Source organism: Vollenhovia emeryi, unplaced genomic scaffold (assembly GCF_000949405.1).
Source record: "Vollenhovia emeryi isolate VEMERY1.0 unplaced genomic scaffold, V.emery_V1.0 DF939131.1, whole genome shotgun sequence".
In the NCBI taxonomy this organism is placed as follows: domain Eukaryota; kingdom Metazoa; phylum Arthropoda; class Insecta; order Hymenoptera; family Formicidae; genus Vollenhovia; species Vollenhovia emeryi.
In genome coordinates this window covers 1,359,338-1,379,612 of record NW_011967235.1, presented here as the reverse complement: position 1 = coordinate 1,379,612, position 20,275 = coordinate 1,359,338, and the positions used below count along the sequence as shown (strand labels likewise).

General features: G+C 38.6%; 1 protein-coding gene across 2 annotated transcripts in view; it reads left to right on the top strand.

Moving 5' to 3' along the window:
- Positions 1-1,486: 1,486 nt before the first annotated feature.
- LOC105568143 (polypeptide N-acetylgalactosaminyltransferase 2) overlaps positions 1,487-20,275 on the top strand; it is a 198,855-nt gene continuing 180,066 nt past the window's right edge. For both annotated transcript variants that reach the window (XR_001009420.1, XM_012023562.1), the window contains exon 1: positions 1,487-1,903. Coding sequence is in view for 1 of the 2 variants with exons in the window: in XM_012023562.1 (XP_011878952.1) it covers positions 1,814-1,903 (90 nt within the window). In the remaining variant the exon portion in view is untranslated. The remainder of the gene's footprint in view (positions 1,904-20,275) is intronic.

Sequence of the window (20,275 nt, the reverse complement as noted above, 5' to 3'; positions counted from 1 at the left end):
TTAAATTTTAAATTTAATTCAAGTAATCTTGATTGATGGATTTTCGTTTGCATATTTACAGTGAGAGCTTTTTGTTTGCACATTAATAAAAAATGTTATACATAATAGGAGCATACGTATATTACATTTCATGTAGTATATAAGCTACATATTTCACATTGTAATTTCCTGTTATTAAACGCATATCAAATGTTTACGTAATGCACTCTCTTTCTCTTTTATAAAGTTATTTTGTGAGAAAAATTAAGTCATGATTAAAAGGAAACGATTATTGCAAAGGAAAGAGGACCGCCGATAGAAATTGGCGGGGGGTGGTGGAGGGCCTCTTATACAAATTGCTCTGTTTTTATCGGATAACATTTTAACTTAAATCTACGCCCGAGGTAGTATTTCACTGTGTAATTAGAAAAATGCAAAGTTTAATTTAACTAGAATACAATCGTAATGGTTAGCCGATGTGAACGCTCGCAATCTTGTACAAAAGAGAATGTTTAAATAATTTTCTAGCTAATAATTCTCTATCGCCAAGAGTATTAAACATTCGAGTGTCTATAATCGTTTGCGTAATGTTTGAAAAATTATATTATCTCAAATGATATTGATTGGACTACGTATTAATAAAATATTTATAAATGGCTGCATTAAAATTCCCATTCGGTATTATATTACAGCTGAAACAGAAACCCATTGTTTTACCATATAATAACATCATTAATCTAATAATTTATGTACATCTCCGTAATATTGTTATTATCTGGGTAATGCGCTAATGGATAATAAAATAATTCTTCGTTACTCGATATTCATTATGCCTCCAAATGACTAATTTGGTAGCCTGACGTATGTTGAAACGCGCGTAATTGAGTAATTAAAGAAAATCGAGGTTTATACTTAAATTGAAAAAAAGAAACGAGATAAAGAGTACGTCAAGGATACGTCACGCTGGCAAATTGGTCATTTGGAAGCGTAACGAATATCGAGGAACGAAGAATTATTTTATTATCCCTATTAGCGTATCTTTATTTAGTTTGCAAGGAATTCAATAATATTTAACAGATTATTACTAGTGCGTTATGTATTCAGGCTTTTCGAAGTGAAATTAAGAATTTTTTTTAATCTTATCAAACTTGCATTGTTTCTTATTTTTACGGTATCAAAAAATTATTCTGGCAAGCGCACTTGCTTAAAAAAAATAATAAAGAAATAAATACGCCTAAATTTAAACTGTAATAAATTTAAATGTAATAAATTTAAATGTAATATACGTATGCATCTTGAGTAAAAACTTGTACAGGCTTTATCTCGTTTCTTTTTTTAAATTTAAGTATTGACCTAGATTCTCTATCATTATCCAATTACGCGCGTTTTAACACGCGTTATACTAGCAAATTAATAATTTGGAAGCATAACTGTTCTCGTACGGGACGATCGGAAATAAAAGTGTTGACCGTCCCTTCCAATTGGCACGACCGCGCCTCCGAAATCTGGCGCCCTTCGGTACATGGGCGTAATCGAGTACGGTGGGCGGCCGACAGATGGCGGCGGCCGAGCGGGAGCCGCGGCGTATCCGCGCATTATAGCCACCGCATTGGTTCGGCCACGGGCAGTATGGCTTCGGCTGCCGGTACGTGTGCATTAGTGGTGTTCCGTGGCATCGCACCGCGTCCTCGAGATCGCGGGTGTGCGTGCTCCGTTTCGTGAGAGAGAGGAGGACGAGTCTCGCGGTTAGCGGCTAGGAGACGCGTCGCCGGGCATCGGCCGTACGGACGGCAGGCGTGGGACGCGAAACGAGTGCGAACCAGCGGGGCCAGTCATGCGGCGGAATGTCAAGATCGCGTTGCTCCTGTCATGCGCGTGGATGTTCGCCTTTGTTTACTATTACCACACGTCACGGGACACCAAGGTAAGATATCGTTCCACTGTCAGCTGATCGCGGGGGCAGCGAGATTTCGGGATCGGCGTTCGACGATTCGGGTGCCCGTCGCGCGAATCGCCGCTTCGGAGCGCGCGACTACATCGCCCGCTCGCTTCGCGCGAGTCAAAGTTTCCGGCTGTTTTTACATTCTTATCTCCCGGGAGGCAACCGAGAAAAGCAGCCCTTCCTTAGGAGCATCGCGATCGGAACGCGAAATTTTCACAACGCGCTGCGATAAAACGACGGCTTCCCAGAGATACGTCGCGAGACACGTGACGAAATATTCCAAGTTGCCGAACGACGCGGAGACGGACTGTCTATCTTGCCCTTCGTAGGCGTGCGCGAAATAAAATTTTCCTTCGACCACCTCTCCACATATTTTACGGATAGACATTTCGGCGTAATATCGAGTCCGCGAAACGGCGAGAAACGTGCTCGTTCGCGAGATAAAAAGTTACGCGCGTACGCCGCGAAATCGTGGAAACACGCACACGTACATTTTCGCTAAATTTCTCTTGCGGTTTGCATATAATTTTCAAAAGCATTCTGTATGTACGCTTCTGGGATTTTCATCTCCCAGATTTTTAGCGTGCGTTTAAACGCATCATGCGCCGAGCGAGCACCGGTTACGTAAACTTGTTGCAGTTTTTACGTCGTACTTTCGTAAACAAAACTGATTTTTGCAGCGCGCGTTCAGCTTCGTATCATTCGACTCCTTTTAGTACGAAAACAATATGTGGAAAAATAAAAATTCATAAATGCACGCGCGTATCAATATTCCCCTTTCAAGCTGCGCGCAACATTAATTATGCATTATTACATTACGCTTGTTGTTAATTAAACGCGTTTCCCGTTTAAAAGAACGTCCGCCCAACGTTCCGCGCGCGTTCTTATTTATATGAAAATAAGCTTCGCTGTACTTGAAATCCCGTGCGACACATATGTCGACCCCCTACGCACGCATTACGGTATCAACTTCCACGCGGAACCCGCGGAATAATATCGCGGTGTGTGTGTGTGTGCGGCGTAGGGGAAAAAATCGATTGTCTTCATCCCCCCCTGATGGGGTTCGTTGCCTCTATTTGTCGATACATTACGTCGCGATGCGTTACGACCCCGTGAATCAATTCGACTTCAGTTTTTTTATCCCCCTTTGACTTTTAACGATCCGCATTTATAGTCGTCGCGTCGTTGAATCTCGTCGTTGGCGAGTATATTGAAAATAAGATACTCGGAGTGAACTTTTTCTCTCGAGATGCAACCCCGATGGTCGCGTCTTGATGGAAGATTAACCGAGAATTTGTTCCGTTGATTGCGAGATGCAATACGATTACACCCGTGAAATCCGACGTCGAAAATATTGTTGTTTGACCGTTGTGGAATACTGTGAGTTTGTAATAGTTTATTGCAGACTTGGTGTTATTAAATACTCGCTTTCGAGTGGTAGTTTGTGTTATTAGTAAATGAGAATGAATGAGTTATTACGAGACAAACTGCACCCGAGTCTTTTAATCGCGATAACAGATGAGACGTAATAAATAAATCGCACACAGCGACTTATGAGATTGCGTTAGATTTTGAAACGGGCTTTAACTGAATTGTTCGACAAGATCGACACGTCCGTAATTACGGATCTTCGAGACTCGATCGCGTGACGGAATTGAATAGATTAAAACTTTTTATACAACGCGGAATTAAACAGCTGAAATTCCGAGAGATAAACCGCTGAGGGCATTGCGGTGTACAGATTTACAGCATTACTGGGCATTACTAGGCATTTTTGGGGCATTAGTTTGGGCATTAGGCCTTGCTGGGGTATTATAAAAATAAAATAAGGTGAAACAAGATAAAATAAGACAATAAGACAACGTAATGCCCACTGGGCATTCGTGGGCATTGATGTACATGTTTTTGGTTATAATATTATTAAAAATGTTTACTGGAAAGAAAGGAATACTTCACGTAAACACTTATTAATTATATCTCGCTTTATATTATTAATGAAAAAGTTACAATTTAATAATGCATTACACTGGCCGACAATATATGACTTTTTCTTGTAACACGAATACTTAAAAATTACAAAAACTCGAAAGTAACAAAATTAAGCTATTTCACTACAAACAAAGTGAATGTGAAATTTTATAGCTTGTGTAACTGTCACAAAAAAACAAGACCCGATCGAAACAAAACAAATACGGTTTCGTAATAACAACAGATGGAGATATAAAAATTTTCTTGACCAGTGTTATTGGCACTAATTAGTACCTCATAGTTGAGTTTAAGCTGATTATTTTAAAGATCGCGATTAAAAGCTTAAGCATGATCTTTATATAATATTTTCTTTATTTTATTATAAACTGAAGTGGATATATACGAATTTATAATGTGCAAACTGATAATATGTAGAAGAAGGAACGAGCGAACTTGAGCACAAAACGATAGTAGCATTGAAGCGAAAGATCAATGACCTATCAACTTCATTGTTTAATATAGTGCGCGGTCGCGATTCTGGTACCGGATGCGATCAAGTGATGCATTCACATGTTACATCGAATTTGAGAAGCGAAGCCCGGGGTGGATGTAACGTTAAACATAATAAATGTTTAATGTAATGTGAATAATGACGGAATGCGACGGCCTCTGCCGCGGTATCCGTTTCGATTGGCTACTCTCGGCGTGATCGCGTGCGAAACGAACAGTTTGTGTTACTGCAAAGAGTGAACGTTTTATCGGACAAACTCGGACTGTCGCGGATTTTCCGCCGCGATCTACAGCTTGTGAAGTTTGAGGGCAAAAGGGACCGGTATATATTTTATATGAATTACACATCGATTGAATATCCGAAAATTCTGTACGCTAATGCGTAATATCGCCCCCAGGGTAATTTCTCGTCAAATCGTTGTTACAACGTTGGTGAAATATACTTTTCGCACCGGAGCCGCAACACGCGCATAAATGTCTCTGCTTTACGATATCAGACATATACGTTAAATATACATTTCGATTCGAGAATAAATGGTAGTTGTTGCACCGACGTAAAACTCGGGTCGCAATCTGTCAACTGGGGCGCCGTTGCACGAAATAATTAGTATCGTGTCGCTCGCATAATGAAATTTATACGCGCTAATTTACAAGCCGTTCTCCCGTCCATAACTCGAAATTGTGCGGAGAGCGACTTGAATTAGATTAGAATGGATTAGAGCTACAATTAAGTATGCGAAGTTATGCCTCAATTTGCACCAGCGAGTTACGTAATTATGAGAAGTTGCGCCAAATTACTTAATCCATAAGAGAACACGTCGTCTCCCCAGACTTGCGTCCTTCTAAATTTCAAGAACACGCGCGAAGCGATTACGTCGGCTTTACGGCTCCCCTGGAATTCCCCGCGTAATATCGCGCGTAAAATCGCGGGAAAAGAGTGGAAAGCCGATGCCGTAAATAAATACATATGTCGGAACGATAATAAGACACGCGTCTTACAATACGCGTTACACGCGAACAGTATTTATACTAAATTTTACTCGGAGGGCTATTTTGAGCGCCAAGTGTGCTCGGTAAAATTTTGGCATACATTATCAAAGGCACGGCCGCTTCTGGTACTCTACTTGTACGTCGGCCAAGAGACCCGCGCGCGGTCGATCACCCCGAGAATCGAGATCCGTTTCGCAGTCGCGATGGCGGCGGATGCCTGCTCGTGACAAAATCATATTAACACGCGGAGCCATTTATCCCGGGATTCGCGGTTCAGCGATTGACATATATCGTTCGTCATTGCCCGAATGGACTTGAACGCGCGCACGCGCGCGCGCGCCTTGAATATCGGCCTCCCGCGAGCACTGAATAAACCCATAAAATCTCACGAGCGCTTATTTATCGTCATTGTCTCGGGCGTCACATGCCGACACATGCGGTCTAGCAGCCAGCTTTCCCGAATAGCAAACTTTGGGGGGTACCTATCAAAACTTAACTTCACGATCCCTCCGGCGTATCTTCGAAATTGTAAAGTTTCGGAGCGCAAACGCGACGATAAATTTATCTCTGTTTATATTTTTATGATATGAAGGAAATTACCCGAGTTTAGTCGACTGCGCGAAAAATGAGGTAATTACAAGAGAGCGCACGGTTTGTTTCATTCATGACACGTGAAGACAAGCCGTATACAAGCATACAAGCACGCACGCGGTGCGGCAGCTGGCATAACGTCCGAGCCATTCGTGACGTGATACGCGTCCGGGTAAATGCATTTAATCGTAAACATCAAGCCTTTCTGTTACGAGAACGTTACGACTTGTAACGCAGATATTTTGAGCTCGCGGTGAATTTGACCGAGCTAGATACAATTATTTACCTCCGTTCGTTCGTGGAGGCTTTCAATATGTGATAAAACGCGAATCGAATTTTGCAAGGAATAATATTTCGCGTTTACTTTTTGCCAAACAAACTGTGTGAGTTTATTCGGTCTTCCATGGTTGACGCTGGTCAGATTTTTGCATAGCTACATCCATTTATCTTAGATGCGGAAAGAGCAGTAAAGAAGGATAAAACGCGAATAACGCAGATAATATGAACGAATGGCGCGGGGCTGCTTTCCTATATAAGGCTGTTTGTTGTTAAAAGGCCACGGAAGATCGATCGAGGCATTGTAAGTCTCATTCGGATCTTCTGTTTTTCCCGAGAATTTGCACTGTTTTCCTCTATCTCAGCGAGCGTTACGTTGAACAATACCATCGCTCATTAAACAATATTATTGTTCACTGAATAATACTAGCCCAGAATTGCCAGTCAGTTTAATTGTTCTTACCGATTTTTCTCTACCGCTCGGCGCAATTGCAACTGTAAGAGAAATTTCTCGTATGACGACTTTTATTAAATTTTGAAAATTTTTATTTTCCCGCGACTTAATTGAATTTCTAATTTTGCAGTTTTATTTCTATTTAATAAATAATTTATATCGCGCAATTTTGGAAATTCCTTTTATCCTCGTATTTCTTGACTGTTTCAAGTAAGAGAATGAAACTATTGCATTTTTGTCAATTAACAACGTCAATTTTGAACGGGGCTAAAAAACAAATGAAACCGTTTGTCTTTTCTAATATATAATAGAATAATTATTGCAGCAATTAACGTTTAAATTGAATTGAGAGGCAAATCTGATCGGGCATTCAAGTGGCAAACCTCGATGTTTGGTGAACTTGTTGACCTTTCCGCTAAGCGTTATCATTGGAGTCGTGTATCAATGCTGCATTACGCGGCACACATTTACGCATTGACCGTAGTTTGCGATCTAACGGACGCGTTTAGGCAAATGCATCGTACGTGATGCTGTATCAGTGAAATCGTGATTTACCTCGCACGGCATCGCACGATCGCATCCAGCATGTTAAGAAGTTTAGGGAGAGACTCGCTAACGAACGGCCGACGCTACTGTCGGTTTCACTTTGCGACTGCGGCTTTACATCACCGAGCCCTTACATTTCCTGAAGCGAGTGGAGGCCGCTCGCTTGTCCGTAATACCGTTGTTTCACGTACCGAGACGTCATCAGCTTTCACGCACAAATTTTTCCCATCTTTTTTCTTTGAATGTTGCCGAAATCGAGTGAATTAAACAGTCAGGTAATAACGCGCAACATGTTACTTGTACGACCCTCCGGGTACGCGAAACCGCAGAATTGTTGAAATCTCGCTTAAAGGAACTATTCCAGTACGCTGTAAATTTTGCCACCGCCATTTACCACGAAAATCGGCGACGGAGGAATCTGTGTCTCCGCGGCACTTATCGCACAGGGCGGTAAAATTTGCTAGGGGAAATCGTCCCGACGATTGTCATCTCCTCTCGACCGAGGAACCGATTTTTCAGCCGTTAAAATGGAGTGTCTTGCAGGTGGAAAGACGGATTCGGGACCTGTGTTCGGTGACTGACCCGGCGCGTCTCGTAATCGCCGACGCGACGCGGGGCTTAAACGCGGACGCGCTAATGGGGCGGACTAATCGCGTTAACCTGCAGGAAACGATTCGGTCGTTAAGCACGGTAGCCGCAATCGAAGCCGAGTGCTGCTTTCGTAGCCGAGTTGATTAAATCATCGTTGTTTCTAGTGTCACGCGTAGCTGCTCGCATGGCAAGCGTTGCACTCAAGTGAGAGTGTCATTCCGAAACTGTCTGTTTTACGCATTGTCATTGCGAAACTGTGCTTTGTTTGGCGAACGCAGCTGTGTGTTTCTAGCCAAATTACGACCCGATGTTCGTTGATTGTCCGATACAGAACGAGTGGGACCAAACGTGCATCCTGCGTGCTTTTCCTTACGAATCAATTTCCTCGGGCATATCGATTTTCTATCGAGATCGTTATTTCAGTTCAAGTTTACGAATAAACTGTTTGTGGCTTTTAGTTACGCCACATTTTACCCGGAGGAAAGTCACCTATTATGAGATTGACTTCTAATATGAGATAGTGGAGTTTCTGCTAAATTAATAAGCATCATCATTGGTTCCACCATGAATTTATTGCCGTTGGAGTGAAATCTGTTTAGTGGAAAATTGATTGTTAGATCGTGTAATCGTTTGCGAGAGAATATTTGCGAATTTGGACGTTGGAAACCTACTATCTCATATTAGAATCCTATCTCATAATACTTTCCTCGATATTTTTTTTCGAAGATCTAAATAAACTATTTAGGAAAATGTATTTATTTCGACGTACATCTTGAATTTTTACTCTCTTCTCTCTCGAAGTAAAATTGACGCGTTAAAGAAAAGAGCTTCCAGCAGGTGCGGTTGGTACCGTTTTATATCTAACAAAGGCGCGGCATAAAGGAGCGATGGAATCATCGTCGCTTCGATGAAACGCATTGCGGTACTTGAACGAAATGGCGCATTTTCGAATAAGTTCGTCACGAAGATCATAACGCGGACCTTTCTTCTCTCCTCGATCTTGTTCTGTACATACTATACATGTAAATATAGCTCCTTCCACTTTACTACGCAAAAAGAATGGATGTATAAAACTTTATCGTTTCTTCCGCTGGGTTATAAAATTTCAATGTTATTGTGGTCGCGCGTCTCTGAAAATTTGCCTCGAAAAGAAGACATTACTATATTATATAGTACATGGTATATAAATGAGAGAGACTCGCGCTGACAAACAAATTGTATAACAAACGATATTACTGTCGCTTTTCTTCGTAGCTTGTAAATCGAGAAGACGTACTCGCACACGTTCTCACGCTTTGTTCACGTTGCACGCTACATCCGCCATATTACATTACCGTCTACAGGAGACGTTAATTATCACGATGAGTAAATGTAGAGCATATGAGTAATTTGATTCATATAATCATCAGCGTTACATCCTGGCGCGTTATATCTGATCTAACATCTAATCTGTAACGTGCCGAAGGATGAGAAATTACGTTGAAGTGAAATAAAATTAAACTAAAATTAGTCTTGTCGGCTTACAGTTGCATTATCTATATTCTCGGTTAGAATGTTCGTTAAGTGAAAAGAATGTGTTGTTTTTTTAGGCTCAAAACTTTACTACACGAATGTTTGCATTCTATCACTTGTTTAAACATAGCGAATTAAGCTTCCCCATTTTATTACATCGCATGATGGGCTTGTATTTTCCAATGAAATATATGTGGAAGCACGTTGCATGTCAGATTAAACAGTAATTGACAAATTTTACCGCAGCTAATCAGGTGAGCTCATTTATCGGCTTTATCGGCGTTTTGTATAGATTTCAGTTAATTGGTATTTATTCGTGCTATTTATCCGTGACATCGAGCTATAGTCTGGTTTTTTAGTTATATTATTTATTATCGTGCAACAAATTGATATTCAGTAATTGGCTTTCGATATAGCCAATATTGGAAATGAGCAGATTATACTTGTGTTTTGCTCCATTTATTTAATCAAGCGCAGGTGGACTATTTAATTTTTTTATAATAGATTCGTATAACTTAGTCGATAATAATTTTCTATATTCTCATTAGTCGATAAATTTCTAACATAATGTTGAAAATTATTGCGCGACATTTGTAGTGGGCACATTTATAAAATAGTTATAATTCTTCAAATTGTTGAATTAATTGGTCATTTAAATGAATATCTATCGAAATGCAATCAAATCTAAAGATAATTTTTTAAAATTTCTCGCAGAGAATGCATTAAATTAATATATAACACCACTTAACGTTTTAAGTAAATGTTCTAATTTGCTAAGAATAGTAAAACATTAGGGCAAAAATAGGCACATAGGAATATTGATGAAGAAAATTGTTTTACGAAATTGTACTCTTTATCATAATAAATAGCATGCATGTCGTAGTCTGTCAAACTCGTAAAACGTATAAGCACAGCGATGATCAACGAAGCTTTCAGCGAGAGTGTATCTTATTTATGAGACAGAAATGCATGTGCGTAACTCGCGAACACACGCGGCGAACTGCACGTCATTTTCACGTACACATACAGATAAATGAGCGAAGCACACCGGCGAAATGCATTGTCAGTCGAATACAGACGCGATGGAATACGGGTATCACCAGGTGATTTCCGTTATTCGAACGTTATCCGGGAGAAAACTGCAAAGTAAATTGATTTTAACAGAAAATATTTTAATCTCCTGATCACAGAGATTATTGAATAATTTCTCAATTTTCCGCGAGTATATACAGATTGTGAATGATACGCAATCTTTCGTAATAAATAAAAGTTCTCTTAAAAAAGTAAGAAAGAAGAGCGCAGCTTGTGTTTATGTGAAATTCGGTAACGAGTATTTAGGTCACGAACTCGTACGACGGGCCGTTCGAGTTACCGATGCTACGTAAAATCGCACATTCGTATGGTCGATAATAATTGTAAATCCTCGCTCGGTGGGCGCAACGGTGCATGGGTCGCGTGTGCGTGCGTGCTTGCGTGCGTGCATGCGTGCATGCGGTTGTCCGTAAAATAGGGGTGATTTGCTCTTGAGGACCGGTTTGAAATGGGTGCCATTCCGGTGACCCGATTCTCGCGCGAGCGTGGTCGACACCGTCCCTGGTATGCGTGCACGTGTGTCTTACGACACGCATGTGCATCCGCACCATTCGCATACCGTCGCGATATCGGGTATGCCAGATATTCCCGCCCGGTGGAATGACATCTATGGTCGATTGTCAAAAGGGGGGGGGGGAGGGGAAAAAAAAAATGAAACGTACCGTGGCGGATCAAATCGTGAAATCCCGGGATTTTCTGGGAATTTTTAAACCTTATCCGGATAACGTTCTCTTCCGATCCAAAAGAAGGGAAGAGAGGTTTTTCCGGAATTGTACTCCGCTAAAAATGCTGGCGATAGAAGATCTCGTATTGTTTTAATGAAAAGCCGAAAATGTATCTTTCGTTATTTACCTAATTCCTTAATTTGAGAATTAGTAATTATAACGTTATTATGTTCGTTTATCATACAATCACATTTTCATCAAATTTATGAATAAGCGCAGCGTCATATGATTAATCGCTCGTATATTGCTCGTGCATCAGTTCGATTCTGGCAAATCTACTGTCATTCGTATTATTTAGCCAATGGTCCGACGATAGCACCTGGTCGGTTTAAATTCGCTCGCATGTTTAGTAGCTGTTCGATTGATCTGTCACGATCGCGTCAACGATAGATAACAAGATTGCTGTTAATATAACGAGCGTCCGTGATACTTTAATGACCGGGTTCGTTATTTAATAGAGTTATCAATATGCCGTATTATTAGAGATTCGTTTTATTTGTTTGATTTTATCATTACTTTAATCATTTGTACATATGATTCATATTGTCATAGATAAAATATGTCTATAAAATTAGAAAGTATTAGAGATATAAAAAGATTTTACATTTTACTACTTAGCTTAAAAATAAACGATCGAAATTGATCAATAATATCGCGTAAAGTTTTCAATTAGTTTAATAATTACGCTTACATGCGTATCGATCTGACATTTTGCTATTGGTTTTCACGAAATTATTACTCGACTGATTTTGTATGCGTAGGTATTACATATGTTATTGCAATTAACTGATATTGAGTTAATTACTAATGACAAATTTTAACTGTTACACGTAAACTAATTCCTCTTTTAATGGAATCTTGAATGATTTATTAATTGCTTTATCTCCCGAAAGAATTATTAAATCTAACGTATCACAATTAAATTAAACACAAAGTTTATCTTTACTTTGTCCGGAAAATAGAAATAAAATTGTTATTACTTGTTAAAGCTATTTTATGCAATTTTATGCATACATTTGAGATAAAAATGATAGCGACAGCAATCGGCGCGCATTAAAAACCGTTTGTCTTACTCGAACATTTACGGACGATAATTTGCTTAATTTTATACACATTCCGAACTACGCTTTGATTTTTCGACCGAAACACCTATCGATATCAGTCTTGCGAATCGCTGGATAAAAGTGGTGACAGATTGTGTAGTATACAGACGAGGCGATTGTTTATCAAAGCTTATCGATTTGAAACGCGAGATACAAATTCGGTGTGAAATTATCTCGTGGCACATTAAATTCCTCACAAGAACATTATGGACTGGCCTGTTTACAATGTTCTCTTTTCCGCGGCGTATCGCGCAGCGTCATGCATACACAAGGTCGCCGCGCTATCATTCACGCGGTGAGCCTCGAGCGGGCAGGTAGTGGCGGGTGCCTCTCCCGTGTGTTATCGCATTACCATTTCCGATCGCGATTATTTCCAGCGAACATTTAACGATCATTAGCTCGTATAATTAATTGACTCCCACGGCTAACGTTCCGTAAACGTGTCGAACGGTGGTTATTTATCGAAAGTTGTTTCGCGTGATTTAATCAGTTAAAGTAGAAATCGGGACGATAATGGATGAGAATTGTACATTAGCGTCTCATGATATTTACGGGAAATAATTTACGGGAAATAATGATGCACGAATCGAAATATCTCGCATCGTACTTTGACTTTCGTGCACGGTTTGAATATAATTTGCCCGACGTTTTCAGATCGAAAGCGTGGGATGACACGCGAATTTCGGAAGTGGCGCGTGAAATTGACCACTCGATTTTCGAATTTTCTCCATCGTTCGTGATGTGCTCGTTAATTTGCAAAGTGTCGTTGGTATCGTACGGATCGTAGCTTTCCGCGATATTTTTTTACGACGTGATAAAGAGTGTTTTGTTATTCTTTCCGACGTGATAAAGAGTGTTTTGTGATTAATGTGATTGATTGGAAATGCTGTACACAGAGCGTGCCGCGTCAAGTAATCATCGTATTTCACACACAGGTATATACATTTATTTTTAATCTAGGTCAATGGATCTGTGAAAATTGGATATAACATACAAGTGTATAATATATCAGTTAAAATTTTTCTCTTGAAATGAACAATTTAACAGGTAGATTAATGAGTTAAAATTGGCAGTAGCGAAAAAACAATAGTTTAATATTTTTTGTTATTTCTTCCTAATTGCTTGAAATTTATTCTTTTTTTATGACTGTTACAATATGTTAATAGAAAATTATGAAAGTTGAAAATTTTTTAATGTTATGATTAGTTACAATGTTTCATGGATTCATTGAAAATGGACAGGCTGGAATAGATTAATATTTAATTCTAAAATATATGTAAAATTATCTCTCCATCTATTGCCTATAGAATAGAAGAATACATACGTACATGAGAAGCCGATTCATAGTCTATCCATTCATATTTATTATCTTGAGTTTATTTTTTAACTATCGGCGTAACATAATTTTTCTATTATTGATTAATTTATCACAATCGGTTGATACTTAGTGTATTACAATATTTACATATAAAAATCTGTAACAAAATCATCTAAAAGTATAATAAAAATATAATACTAAAAATATATAAAAATATAATACTAAAATATATAAAAATATAATAAAATATAATAAGTCGATAATTCGAGAACTATTGCGACACTTTTGACAATGATTTTATATGTATTAGGATTTTTAATTCTGTTCTCACAGAATACATTCTCTTTAATGAAGTACGGAGCTTATACACAGGTCATTATTAGAAGGTTGAATAATCCAAAAGAGAACCATAAAACGACTGTCTTGCACCCCTGTTTCCCCTTTTCCGGTAATTGCAGCCTAGATTGCTGCAGACGCGCAATCGCGCGCGATTAGCATTTCATCTTTGAATTTCGAATCGAGTCACTGCTTTTCCGGTCGGCTTGTCATCCTCTCAGTAGGTTCCCTTGCCGTCCACCTCGTCCTCTGTGCATCTCGTCCACAGGCAATCTCCTTCCTCCTGCGTCGCGTTAACGTACCATCGCCCGAGGTTAATCCCAGACGTTCTCGCGCAGCGGTTCTCTGCCTGTGGCCCGCGCAAATATTTAGTTAATGTCTATAACCGGCATGCGGGATTCTCCTACGGCCTTTGCACCGGTCCAGTCTGTCGGTCGGTCGGCGGTAACAAGGCGGTCCTCGAAGCGCCACAAATCTGCATATGCATGTACCAGTCCGTACGAGCGTATCGTTCCCTCTCTGCGCATCAGGCAGCAGGTTCCGGCAGGTTTCCGCGCCGTTCCATAAAGCGATGCAGAATGCGTATATACGTGAATTCGTCCGTCCACCCACGTGATCCTTTTTCCACGGCGCTCCATCGCGAAAACACACGGCTAAGTAACCGGAAATTGTACGACTTTATGTGAGACCGTGGACGCGTTGGAGGGTCGAGATTTTCGCGTACGGGGCTTCAGTGGCGGAAGGGAACCTCGTTTGTAAGAACTCGCGAAATATTAAATCGCATTAACTTGTGAAATATTTTAATATTTTAATGATACAGTTATATGTATATGTGGAAATATTTAATATTTAATTGTATAACGTCCAGTGTTATCATTTTATTATTCTTTTGCAACTCACATTGTTTTTCCGTGTATATATTTTTTCATTTACATTTTTACATGGATTCTTTCGAAAACGCGCTACACTGCGTTCAGTTATAAATAACGGGCGGGATTGTTATAACTGAAGAAAAGAAAAATAACGAAATAGAGGTTCCTATACAGGGCTATTCTCTATACAGGGCTATTGCTGTTTTTAAATATTGGATTACAATTTTGGATTTTTAACGTGGAGCTATTGTATATCACTTGCTGACGGTAGAAATGTTCTTCCGGTGAAAAGGGACTCTATACCATTTATCATTGCGTTTTACTATAATTATACAGTGCGATGTTAGATTCGTGAAACGTAATGTAAACATTCAGAAATATTACTTCATATTCACATTATATTCGATATTGCGCACTTTTGTCCTTTAACTATTCTATATTACGAAATATAGCAGCGCTCCACTGCGCTATGTTCGCGTTTATCGAGAAGAGTATAATGAGAACAGTGATAAGTTTAGTTACGAAAAATGCAAGCGCAATGAAATGTGAAAATTCGTAGCTTCCATAATCCGCTCACTGAGATGCATTCGAGTTGAAATTGCATGTGTTCGCCTGCTTGTCAGGAATCGGTATCGTTGTAGGGCTGAGGGATTCTGGAACGTACGTATAATGTACGCGACACGAGGGTTAGGCGGAGGATTGCCCGGGGGTTCATTAAAGCGGCCGATTCGATACCCTACGCGCAGCACAGGCTCGGTCCATAAATCCGGCTTTGTCAGCAACTAGAAATCGTTAATTTCCGAAATGTCACTCTGCACTTCATCCGTTTCAACGCCATCATCCTTCCCTATCGCGTTAGCCTATAAAATAGGCTATATCGCGATAAACCGCCAGAACGAAACTATCATATTAAGCGCTGTACTAAATTATCTTCCGAAAGCTACGCCGCCGTATATTATCACGACAATAACGCCTGTACGGTCATATAACACTCTTTTGTGGATGCTATTTTTTTCGTAAAAAAAAGGAGCAATTATCACTTACGCTATAAAATTTTCTGAGTACCTAATCAAGATATAATTTATTTTGAAGGATAATTGCTTGTTCGGTAAATATTGCACGGTTCTTTGACGACTGATTAATTAGTTAGACTAATAGATAATGATTGTTTTATGTTTTTGAATTCTCGGAGATTATTTTGAGAAAGTCTCAGTTATTCTCGAGTTACTTTTGGTCCATCATTCAGCATGTCTGTAAATGGTATTACTGAAATATAAGGGAGGAAAGACGTCTCTCTACATCTTTGCACCCTACTTCGACTCTCCTTTTTCTCCAACAAGTAAGGGCGTCATAAAAGACGAGCGAAGCAAAAGAAAGCGTTGCGAAGTTTATTTGCTTTTCTCATCGAGTAGCTAACGAATGTTGGCGAACTTTATGACGGAAATTTTCCTCTCGGAAACGCAAACAATTTTATACAACACTTTTCACTTCGCATCCATTTTATGCTTGAATAATTTTTCGATAAATTTGATTATATAACTGTCAGTTCTGTATCTCTGGGATATTTATTTGCTTTTATTTCTCCAAGTTCATGTTAAGATACCTAAAGAGTTTAACCAGCCAAGCTGTAAGACAACCCCGATAAACAATATCTCCTTCTTATGCCTGGAAAAATTCGTGCTAGTTATTATTTATATGTGTTTCATTGTTATAGAAATAGTCACTGGCATGTACATAGAAAATGCGGTTGAAAAGATTTATCTTTTTTTCAAATTGCATGTTTATAAAACATTTAACCATCTAAAAATATTTAATTGTCGGAGAGAACAGTCGAATATTTGTACTCGCACATAAAATGTTTGCGAGTATGAATAGATTAAAAGTGGTTATAGTACTAAGCCTTGTATTAATATATTGAAAGATGTTTTGTCTCTAAAAAGAGAATGAACTTGGCATCCGTGAAATCGAGATGAATTGTTTCTCACCGAGTATATGTTTGTTGGAGTTCGGCAATTTGTTCGTCTGATTTGTCATCTAATATCTATCGAGATATGTTATAGATTTATTTTAAGTAAGCGCGCAAAAGTGTGCGAGGTAAGGGCTGATTTTCAGGCAGAAGACATTCTCAGGGATAAACGTGCCGAGGACTTTATTAGGTCGCCCGACAAAGGGGTAGAAGCCGCTTTAGTATTCTTCGCGGGGCTAAGAGAAATCTGGACTAATTAAAGCAAAACGTGCGCGCCGACGAACGGTTTAATTGTACTTTTCTTCTTTCCGCCAGCTGCTGGCATATCAGCCTGCCGACGCGAAGTCGTTCCATATTAGCACAGATTCTTTGAGGAATACATATGAGTCGGCAGCACTTCGATAATTTTGCTTTTTAACACGCGATACGCTGACAAGCGCCATCACCAAGTTTCACAAAGCGTCATTTATCTTTTCCTATTTCATGAATTACAGCCAATCTGGTATTTTCTTTCAAAGTCGCTTGAACTTACTTTCCATTCGATAAAAACAAGCTTTGATTTTAATGCCGCATAATTGGTGAAAGAATTTGTAGCAGCATAACATAATTATATCTTTTTATGCAATATAAAGTTAATTAATTTGAGTATTCCTGATCATTTTAAATGAAGAAATTAAATTTGATTTTGAGACTGTTTTTAAACAGATGGAATCACGTCATATCGTTTTAATTTAAATTGCAAGAAAGTTAATCGAGTTGTGATTACATAATGATGTCCACTTATGATTGTACGAGTCTGGATTGTATTTTTAAGTTCAAGTTTCAAGAAAAAATGTTAGTGTAACGTAGAAATGGTCTGCATTAATTCTTTCTTTTTGAATATATTTTTGTGGCTCTCAAGAAGTTTTGAGCCTCCATTAAGTAACTCATTTGCTTGGCGAACTGTTTCTACTCTTCAAAATTCTGCATCGAATTCTCGCTGAAGTAAATATATTTTTTCTCGATTCTTTCGCTGCACGGTACTCGCTGAGCTCTCCTTCGCATAACTAAACTATTTTACTCGGTGCAAACGCCCTTCCTTCCGGCGCCTTTCCATTTATAACACAACACGTGTTTTTAAAAGAGGTTTTTGTCTCGCGTGCGCACAATATGCTATATAGTTAGAAATCAGTACATAACAAAATAAATTATGAGAACGATAAAAGGATCTCAATTTTGACTTCAAAACACGTTCGGAATTAAGATAATTTTCCATTCTATTAATGACATTTTTTATTTTCTATTTTTTATCTGCATTTCGCTTGCTTTATCTTTCTCTTTCAGTCAAGTGATTTCGCAACATTTTTGCGGATGTTATTATAATATATTGCCGCTGTTCAGTTAAGCGGCTTATTATGTACCGTGAAAAAATATTATTCGCAAGACTTTTTTTTTATTCGTGCAAATGTCAGGGGTACTAGGATACATACATATTAATGTCCTTTCAAGCATAAATGTAAAGCCGATTTGTTGTGATTGCTATCAAAATGAAATTTTCAAGGGACTATAATAACTGATACAGGGAGGAGGAAATACTGTTCTAAACTTTCATCAGCTTTTGCCATACATCCTTTTATCATCAAAGTACCTTTCCCGACATTATTACGATGATCGGCTTAACACCGGCCACACCGTTCCGATGTAAGACCCGTAATTAAATAGGAAACGTAAAAAAAAGTTCGGCACAGCGGAGCAATGAGCACTGGCGCGAATTAAATTATAAGCCAAGTTGAAAGTACAGTTATATATTAATATTTTCTTAGAGGAGAATATAAAGTTAAAAGTTTAATATCTTCTGCTCTTATTCATTCGGCTTTAATAATGAATAACACAAAATATAATATGAAATATAATCGGTCGTCCTTGTATAATTCACGTAGAATTTATTTTACTGAGTATGCGCGCGACTGTAAAATGAAATTTTAACATTTATAAAGTTTAATACATATATAATAATAACGCGGGATTTATTTATTGCAATTTATATATTTTTTGCTAATTGTGAACGAAAAGTGCAATTAATATAATTTTTATTGTGTAATTCCGGACGTATCTCTAACTAGCTCTTGTATTATCATTTTATCCCTACGCGTATAAACTTTATGATTATTAATATTTAAATCTCATTCATTTTTCGTGCGAGCCGAATTAGATGCGTGGTATCGCAGCCTAAAATGTATATAGCCTATACTCAAACGTGGTTAAGTTCCAAGCTAGCTTCGACGATCCCTGATCATTCGACGGTGAACAATTACACGGGCATTTGGTACGGCACGTTGCACGCCCACGCGACAATAGCTTCCTAATGCTCTTAATACCTGCCATAATTCTGGGCATGATATTCGTGGGTGTACATTTCGTAGCGTTGTGGCAACGTTTCAACGTAATTGGTCCGGCCACGCGGACGAGATTTGCCCCACGGTGTTTTCTCGCTCTCCCGTGGGATTCACCGCTCGGCGATTATATTATAGTGTTAAAGCGTCAGTGCATACGCGTAAACATGCCGCGTAATGAGCCGGTTGCATTCGCAGACACGAACAGCATGGCTACCCGCATCATCTGCTCTTCCCCTTTTTCCGTACGATTCATATCGCAAAAGCGAGTTTGTCGCGTGATTTACGCGCCGAAATCGCAGTTTGTCACGATTTACATTTTATTGTCCCAAATACCGTGAACAATGGAAAGAAAATATAAATAGTAAACGCAGCATATCGGTTTGCGATGGTAGAATAGAGATATAAAGATAAGAAACATAATACCAAGGCTTCCTGCTTCTTTATAGCAATTTATTCCTAATTAATCACGGATGATTGATGAAAGTAAATAAAAGTTTTGGTGATTACGTTGGTTGGAGGAATTAACTTTGCAATGAAAATTATAAAGATCACAAAATGGAAATACTTTATTAATTTTTATTTTATACGCAGTCTCAATTTTTATGGGATTATTCGCGCAACGTTTCACGGATGTGTTATTTTTCGTTAAAGGTATTATACGCTCGGATTTTATGGCTGGCAAATATATATGCTTTTTGAAAGGAAGAAAACTCCCGTGTTTTCAACCCGTCGATTTTCCATCGTTAAAAATATATTTTACTCTTGTCATACGAATATCTAGTACATATACTTCTGTCATCAGATATAGCCGTTACCTGGTACCCGAATATGTAAGGGAAATTTCACTATGTTGTCTACTTGAATTGTTTATTATTTTATTGTTCTTATTGTGCAATATGAAAAGAATATCATGATCGCGTCATATATTATAAAATATCGTTAAAAAATTGTGAAAATGGAAATTAAATATGTATATTTTTAAATAGATTAATGACCTTAAAATTGCGGATAAAAGAGATGAAATTATCGAATTGCAGTAGTTTTGATAAAGAAAACGTATCAAGAAATAGAAAAGATGGATATTGTTACGTTAATATATAATAAGAATCATTTTTAAATATTCTCATTA